Source organism: Cnephaeus nilssonii, assembly GCF_951640355.1.
Source record: "Cnephaeus nilssonii genome assembly, chromosome: 19".
Lineage (NCBI taxonomy): Eukaryota > Metazoa > Chordata > Mammalia > Chiroptera > Vespertilionidae > Cnephaeus > Cnephaeus nilssonii.
This window is the reverse complement of record NC_137090.1, coordinates 7,443,074-7,452,071: the sequence shown is the minus strand read 5'-3', so window position 1 is coordinate 7,452,071 and position 8,998 is coordinate 7,443,074. Positions and strand designations below refer to the sequence as shown.

Sequence of the window (8,998 nt, the reverse complement as noted above, 5' to 3'; positions counted from 1 at the left end):
GCCCCAGCGGTTACCAGGTTTCCCAGGCCTATCGCAACACGCAGCAACAGTGCGTATTTCCATGTCAACTTGTAACGTTAATAACTATTTAAAAATATTGGTAAACATCTCTAAAACATACTGTGTGCCGGGTGGAAGGCGCACACGCAGCAGCCCGGCTCCACGGAGCTCAGAAGCCGGGTGTGACTCACTCGCTCCCCGGCCACTATCGCCAGCCACAGCCCAACCCCGCCCCGGCAGTCTGAGCGCTGCACAGGTTAAATCATCTTTAATCACAGTCCTTTACGGTTAATTTATACCCAGAATGGACGATTGGTTAAAAACAGGCAACACAGGCAACACGAGATATGTTACTGCGGAGCACAAACATGTCAGTGTTCGGTGTGTGTGGGAAGCAAGTCATCGATTCTCACTCTATTTCTGTGAAACAACAGAAAACGAGCACAAGGACAACGTCAGGTGCAGAGAGATGTGACTTACCTGGTTCCGTGGTCCACCGTGGAGACAGAACTAAAGACCGCCGCTCAGCCTCACCTGGGAACTCGTCAGATGTGCAGAATATCAACCCCTCCACACACCTGCTGAACCAGTCTTCCTTTTACCAAGTTTGAGAAGCACCAGTTTGAACCATAAAAGCAGCAGACTTCAAATTGTGTTCTGTGAGCTGGTTAAAAAAAAAAACACACACAACAGTGTTATTATGACTTTTCATTTTTTGTAAGTGCATTTTTATTACAGTGTTAGATCTGCATTGAAATGCACAAAATCAGTTGAATACAGAAAGCAATAATGCTGGGATAATTGGATATCCACATGCCAAAGAGTGAAGTTGGACCCATACTTACCACCATATACAAAAATTAACTCAAAATGGATCACAGTCCTAAACCTAAGAGCTAAAAACAGGGGTCCTCAAACTTTTTAAACAGGGGGCCAGTTCACTGTCCCTCAGACCATTGGAGGGCCGGACTATAGTTTAAAAAACACTATGAACAAATTCCTATGCACACTGCACATATCTTATTTTGAAGTAAAAAAACAAAATGGCAAAAACACCCGCATGTGGCCTGCGGGCCGTAGTTTGAGGACGCCTGGCTAAAAAGATAGAACTCTTAGAAGAAAATATGAGTTAATCTTCATAACTTTAGATTAGGCAAAGCTTTCTTAGATATGACAACAAAACTGCAAGTGACAAAATAAAACAATAGAGGATTAGACCTTATCAAATTCTAAAAACTTGTGCTTCAAAGAGTACTACTATCAAGAAAGTAAAAAGACACCCAGCCCGTGTGGCTCAGTGGTTGAGCATCAACCTATGAACCAGGAGGTCATGGTTTGATTCCTGGTCAGGGCACATGCCTGGGTTGCAGGCTTGGTCCCCAGTGTGGGGCATGAAGGAGGCAGCGAATCAATAATTCTCTCTCATCATTGATGTCTCTATCTCCTCCCTTCCTCTCTGAAATCAATAAAAATCCCTTTAAAAAAAAAAAAAAGAAAGTAAAAAGACAACCCACCAAATAGGAAAAATATTTGCAAGTCATGTATCTGATAAGGCACTCAAATTTAGAATATATAAAGAACTCTTACAATTCTTCATTAGACAACCTAATTGAAAAATGGGCAGAAGATTTGAATAGACATTTTTCCAAAGAAGATATTCAAATGGCCATTAAGCACATGAAAAGACATTCAACATCACTCGCCATCAGGGAAAGGCAAATCAAAAGCATGGTGAGATACTGCTGGGAGGACTCTAGTAAAAGAGACAGACCACAATTTTGGGTGGAGGATGTGGAGAAATGGGAACCCTCATACGGTGCTGGTAGAAATGTAAAAATGGTGCAGCTGCTGAGGAAAATAGTCTGAAAGTTCCTCAAAAAATTAAACATAGCGTTACCATGTGATTCAGCAATTCCACTCCTAAGTATATCCTCAAGTGAATTAAGAACATATATTCACACAAAAACTTGTACACCATGTTCATAGCAGCATTGTTCACAATAGCCAAAAGGAAGATACAACCCAACCTAACATCAACTGATGAATGAATTTAAAAACTGTGGTGTATCCAAACAATAGAATATTATTCAGGAAAAAAAAAAGAAGGAAATACTGAAACATGCTGCAACATGAATGAATCTTGAAAACATTATGCTAAATGAAAGAAGGCCTGATGCATGAAATTCGTGCAAGGGGCTCGGCCCCCCGCTGCTCTGGCCGCCTCTGCCTCAGCCCCCGCCACTGCAGCTTCGTCCGGAAGGTCGCCCTCCATCCTCTGCCAGGGATAGTTTGGAATTAGATGGGTTCATAAATACTGGAGAACTTCAGCAAAGCCTGAAGAAACACACTCTGCCTTTTCCCTTCCCTCAAATAGCCTTTCACAGTAGCCAGTGACGTCATCGGCAAAAGCAGCCATCAATATCTCCCCCACTCCATTTCCCCTTGCCCCCCGCCGTCTGTCACTCCAACCCACCCCATTCTCTGGCTCAGTAGCGAACAGAGTGCAGGGAAGAGAAAGATGCACCATAGAGGGAACAGGAAAGCAGCAAGAAGACTTGTTGAATGCTTATTGGGATCCAACTGCCCAGGTTCAAGTCTCAGCTGTGCATCTGATGAGCTGTGTCCTGGGCAAATCACCGTGTTGAGTTTGGGATTTGATTTTACCCCCCTTACAGCAAGTTATCCTATACTGAGTCACCAGTGCTGGCAGAAGATACAGGCCTCCAGGGTCAGAGACAACTCACTTTGTTACACCCCAGCTAGCAGCGTGATTTGCATCAATTCCTCTTACCCCACAAGCTCCTTGGTGGTGACATATTATGGACCCACAGTGGAGGTATCTCATCTGAGGACCACGGAGCTTGGGAAATCTATTGGTTTTTGTTAGTTTGTTTGTTTATTATTGCCTTTTTAAATTTTTAAAAATATATTTTTATTGATTTCAGAGAGGAAAGGAGAGGAAAAGAGAGATAGAAACATCAATGATGAGAGAGATTCATCGATCGGCTGCCTCCTGCGTGCCCCACACTGGGGATCAAGCCCACAAGCCGGGCACATGCCCTGACCGGGAATCGAACCAGTGACCTCCTGGTTCATAGGTCGATGCTCAAACACTGAGCCACTGGCTGGGCTGTTTTTTGTGTGTTTTTTTTTTTTAATCTATTGTTTTTCTAGTCAAGCAGTAGCAAGCTTGCTCTTTGACCCATAGGGAGACATTACCGCATGCCTTGAGGTTACTCACTTCAAACACAACCCAGAGACACGGTGCAGGTAGAGGCAGGTCATGGCCCTGCATTCTTGGCATACTGGAGCGCTCAAGGCCGCCGTGGATCGCTTCTACCAACAATCACCAACCTCTGTGTCTCCGTTTCTTTGGCTATAAACGAGGGGCCACGGTATTACCCTCCCCGTGGGGCTGTGATGAGGATCATAAGACATAACGCCTGCAAAGTGCTTATCATAGGAGCCTGGCCCTACAAGTGCTCCCTAAATGTCAATCGCCATTATTAGGGGAAGAGGGAGGGGAAAACGTGTTGTAGATGTCAGCAGGCTGGCATGGAGGAGAACTTCAAGGTCCCGGGGTAAGGAGGGGCCTCTCTGCTCACTTCCCCCACCACAATATTCAGGACACTGCGTCCCCTCCAAGAGACAAGGAACAAAGACCTGCTTGGTCATCATTGTGTCCCCAGGGTCAGCGCAGTGCCTGGCACGAAGAAGCACTTAAAGAAAAAATAATACTTTTAATCCTCAACCGAGGATATTGTTTTAAAAAATATATTTTTGTTGATCTCAGAGAGGAAGGAGAGGGAGAGAGAGAGAGAGAGAAACATCGATGATGAGAGAGAATCATTGATGGGCTGCCTCCTGGGGATGGAGCCCCCAACCTGGGTATGTGCCCTGACTGGGAATTGAACCGTGACCTCCTGGTTCATAGGTGGACACTCAACCTCTGAGCCACACCAGCCAGGCCTCACCCAAGGATATTTTTCCATTGATGCTTAGAGAGTGGAAGCGAGAGGGAAAGACAGAGAGAAACATCGATGTGAGAGAAACACATCGGTTGGTTGCTTCTTGTACATGCCCAGGCCAGGGGTGAAGGGGCCTGCAACCAAGGTACATGCCCTTGACTGGAATTGAACCCAGGACCTTTCAGTCCATAGGCTGACACTGTATCCACTGAGCCAGACTGGCTAAAAAAATTTTTTTTAAAAAATAAATAGATGAATGAATGAATGAATGAATGAATGAATGAAAAAGTGAAGGCACAGGTCTCTGAGCTAGCAGGAGGGTTTGGGATGAAGGGCCCTGGGGGAGGGACCAGGCAGTCTCCATGACGGCAAGCTCCTTGGGGGACGTTCTGTCTGTGAACGTGAGCCCCGGCTGCACACCCACCAGCGCCCTAAAAGAGCGGCCTCCACCCCTGACCAATGGGGGGAAGGACACAGCTCTATTTGGTGACGTGGCCACCCCCGTGCAACCAGCCTGCGGAAGACAAGCCAAGGAACGCAACTCCCCTAATCCCTCCCCCGCCCCCCAGTAGAAATCAAGACGTGGGTTGTGGTACAACCAGGACTCTGCTGAAAGCGTATCATTTCCCGTTGCCACAGCAACAGGAGCCTCTCTTTTCCCCAGGATGTGAGCAGAGCGGCTCCCCCAAAGTCTCTTCTGCCTCTGAGAGTCTGTGACTCAATTATGATCGCCAATGCCCGCACCGTTTCTGCCATTTTCATTCATTCCATCTGCTGAGCCGCCGAGACGTGCTCTGGATTAGGATGGTTAGTCACCAGGACATTTGGCCACTGGTTGCCATGGACACCGCCCAGCCTGCTTCCTTCATCACCTGCTAATTCTCGGCCACGCTGGCTGTGAGTGTGGGGACCACGGCCTCTTACCCAGATTGGGAGGGGCCCTGATGATGCACGAACAAAAGCAAAATCCCTAGTCCCAGCTGCGGAAAAATAAAAAACAGCCTAGGGCTAGTTACATCCGTCCAAACGAGGTCAGGACAGCAATTTATCAAGCAAGCTAACAAGCCCAACTGGTGTGGCTCAGTGGTTGAGCATCAACCCAGGAACCAAGAGGTCACGGGTTTGATTCCCCGTCAGGACACATGTGGGTTGCAGGCTCGATCCCCTGTAGAAGACATGTAGGAGGCAGCCTATCAATGATGCTTTTCCCCCACGGGTGTTTCTATCTCTCCCTTCCTCTCTCTCTAAAAATCAATAAAAACATCTATTTTTTAAAAAAACAAAACCCATTTGGTTTTCTGGAACATCTTGGGCAAACTCTTTAGTCTCTTTGCTAACCATTTGAAGATGTATTTTTATGTTGAAAAGTGGTGAATGCGTTATGCGGGTTACTGTCTTCCCTTGAGGCACAGGAGCCTCCAGGAATTGGCTCTGGGTAGGGGGTTTGCAAGAGGGGGGGATGAGGGGCAGACCTGGGTAGATGTGGGGTAGCTGCGAGCTAAATCCAGCCCAGCAAAGAGGGCACAGGAGGGGGGGGGGTGATACTCCGGGGTTTCCAGGTGAGGGAAGGTGAAGGGGTTCCCAGCCAACCAGGATGTGGCCACTAGGCAGGGAGAGCGAGGCCATCAGCCCATGGCCCATTGCGCCTGATAAAGAGGACACGTCCTGTTTGCAGAGGCTGAGGCCGGCAGACGGGACAGGAGATCAATATGTCACCCTCCGATCACACCCTCCCTGATCTTCAAACATCAGTATAGGGCGAAACACGCTTCCTCTGACTCGAAGGTCATTTGGTCCACCTGCCTCACCTGCCCCCCCAACGGGAAGTAGTCTAAAGGATGCCCACCAGACCCCCGACCCCGAGGACATGGCGGGACATTGTTCCTGACCCTGGGAAGCCTGTCTCCTGCCTGCCTCCATGCCCAGCTGAAGAACGGCCCCTATCCTGCTTCTGCCCCTCGCCATGAAGTTCAACGCCCCTTCCTCCCCCCACATCTGAACGGCAGGGTGGGCAGGGCTCTTCGAGCTGTGGGGAGCCTGGCCTCATGGGAACGGAGGGCTTGGGAGGGGCCTTGAGGGCTTTATAAGGCAGGGCTGGAGCAACCGGCCCAGCAGAGAACCGAACCGAGAGGCACCAGGCAGACCTCAGCATCACCCAACTCCCGGCTCTGCAGGTGAGAGCACCCCGGAGGGGAGGGAGAGGCTGGGAAGAGCGTTGATGGGGCCCCACGCCCTGTCAGGCTCATGCATCAGTGTTGCCAGGGCTGGGACCCTCCCCTTAACCCATGGGGGGACTAGGTCTCAGCACGAGGACCCACCCTGGCTTCCCAACCCTTGCCTTTGAGCTGACCTGCTGCTTCACCCAGGGCCCAGCCCTGACCCTCTTACTCCACGCCCCCCCCCCCCATTTCCCCCCACCAGCCCTGGGAGGTGAGAAAGACAAAGGCTATTCTCCCATCTCTCAGATGAGAAAACTGAGGTCCAGAGGGAGATGACCCAAATGATTGGGTAAGGCTGGGCCTGGAACCTGTGTTCCTGGACCCCAGCTCAAGCTCTTTCCTAGACCAGCCCTGTCTGAAAGAACTTTCCATGACGATGGCAGTGTTCTATGTCTGCACTGTCCTATACGGTGCCCACCAGCCACACATGCACTGGAAATAGGGCTAGTGCAAGGGAGGACCTTTTTTTAAAAAAAAATATATTTTATTGATTTTTTTACAGAGAGGAGGGGAGAGGGATAGAGAGTTAGACACATCGATGAGAGAGAAACATCGATCAGCTGCCTCCTGCACATCTCCCACTGGGGATGTGCCCGCAACCAAGGTACATGCCCTTGACCGGAATCGAACCTGGGACCTTTCAGTCCGCAGGCCCACGCTCTATCCACTGAGCCAAACCGGTGAGGGCAGGACCTTTTTATCTTAATTAATTAAATGTAAAGAGCCAAATGGGGCCAGTGGCTACCATATTAGGCAACCCACTGGCTAGTGTTGGACACGGTGAATGTGCTGGAGGTCTCCAAAGAGATCCCTGTGGTCCTTTAACACTGCTGAGTGTACTTTAAAAAAATATATATTTTTTATTGATTTCAGAGAGGAAGGGAGAGGAATGAGAGAGAATCACTGATCAGCTGCCTCCTGCACGCTCCATACTGGGGATCTAGCTGGCCACCTATGTGCTCTGACCCGGTATCGAACCGTGATCTCCTGGTTCATGGGTCGACGCTCAACCACTGAGCCACGCCGGCTGGACCCTTGGTTATTACTTTTAAAGTTTGCCTTACATGACAAGAGCAAATCACCCACAGAGCTGCTCACATGGCTTCCAGTTGTGCATAACAGTTGAGAAATCGTTCCTCTAGGTCAGGCGTCCTCAAACGACGGCCCGCGGGCCACATGCGGGTGTTTTTGCCGTTTTGTTTTTTTACTTCAAAATAAGATATGTGCAGTGTGCGTAGGAATTTGTGCATAGTTTTTTTTTTTTAAACTATAGTCCGGCCCTCCAGCGGTCTGAGGGACGGTGAACTGGCCCCCTGTTTAAAAAGTTTGAGGACCCCTGCTCTAGGTTTTCCATTCCCCTAAGAAAAGCAGTGGCTGGAATTAGGGTAGGGAAGGAGGAGAGGGGCAAGGTGTGGAGGTGTGTGTGTTGGGCGGGGGGCTAGGGGGTGGGGGTGGGGTGGGGGTGGACTGGCAGGACCAGTCCACAAGCCCTCGCAGAATTGCTCACCTGCCAGCAGGGGGGCACCTGGAGCCCACCTGGCCCAGGCCCCTGCCCCTGGTGCCTGGCCTGCCCCCCCCCTACGCTGGCCCTGCTCTCTGCAGACAAGATGCAGCGGCCGTGCGTGTGTGCGCTGCTCCTGGCTCTGGCGCTGGCCACCTTCTCTGAAGCCTCTTGGAAGCCCCGCTCCCAGCTGCAGGACGCACCCTCGGGCCCAGGCGCCAAGAGGGCCCTGGAGGCACGTTGGCTGGACCAGCTGGGCCCAGCCCCTCCCCACCAAAGGCAGCTGAGGTTCCCGGGTCCCCCACAGCCCGTGGCAGGTAGGAGCTGCGGACAGCCCTCCCTGCTGGCCGCACCCAGCCAGTCTGGGCCTCAGTCCCGGGGCTAGGTGTCCTGGTCCATCCTCACCTCCTCTCCCACCTCTGGCCCGCAGACCTGTCCAAGAAGCAGGGGCCGTGGCTGGAGGAAGAAGAAGAAGCGTACGGATGGATGGACTTCGGCCGCCGCAGTGCTGAGGAAGGGGACCAATAGCCCTAGCACCGAGTGGCAGAGCCCGGTCACCTCCCAGCCCAGCCCAGCCCAGCCCCATGGAAAACCAATCCAAATAAAGCCGCTTCCAATGGGCCACATTGCGTCAAGTGTCCTGGGGCAAGGGAGGGGAGTTGGGGCAGGGTTGAGGCAGGGAGGGGAGTTGGGGCAGGGTTGAGGCAGAGAGGGGAGTTGGGGCAGGGTTGAGGCAGGGAGGGGAGTTGGGGCAGGGTTGAGGCAGGGAGGGGAGTTGGGGCAGGGTTGAGGCAGAGAGGGGAGTTGGGGCAGGGTTGAGGCAGAGAGGGGAGTTGGGGCAGGGTTGAGGCAGAGAGGGGAGTTGGGGCAGGGTTGAGGCAGGGAGGGGAGTTGGGGCAGGGTTGAGGCAGAGAGGGGAGTTGGGGCAGGGTTGAGGCAGAGAGGGGAGTTGGGGCAGGGTTGAGGCAGGGAGGGGAGTTGGGGCAGGGTTGAGGCAGGGAGGGGAGTTGGGGCAGGGTTGAGGCAGGGAGGGGAGTTGGGGCAGGGTTGAGGCAGGGAGGGGAGTTGGGGCAGGGTTGAGGCAGAGAGGGGAGTTGGGGCAGGGTTGAGGCAGGGAGGGGAGTTGGGGCAGGGTTGAGGCAGGGAGGGGAGTTGGGGCAGGGTTGAGGCAGAGAGGGGAGTTGGGGCAGGGTTGAGGCAGAGAGGGGAGTTGGGGCAGGGTTGAGGCAGGGAGGGGAGTTGGGGCAGGGTTGAGGCAGGGAGGGGAGTTGGGGCAGGGTTGAGGCAGGGAGGGGAGGTGAGCACTGTCT

The 8,998-nt window shown here is 52.0% G+C and overlaps 1 protein-coding gene across 1 annotated transcript; it reads left to right on the top strand.

Moving 5' to 3' along the window:
• Nucleotides 1-7,794: 7,794 nt before the first annotated feature.
• On the top strand, nucleotides 7,795-8,216 carry GAST (gastrin; the record flags this gene model as incomplete). The annotated part of the gene is made up of 2 exons (XM_079797003.1): nucleotides 7,795-8,005; nucleotides 8,119-8,216. 2 exons carry the CDS (start codon nucleotides 7,795-7,797, stop codon nucleotides 8,214-8,216), a joined length of 309 nt encoding a protein of 102 aa, XP_079653129.1.
• Nucleotides 8,217-8,998: the final 782 nt, after the last annotated feature.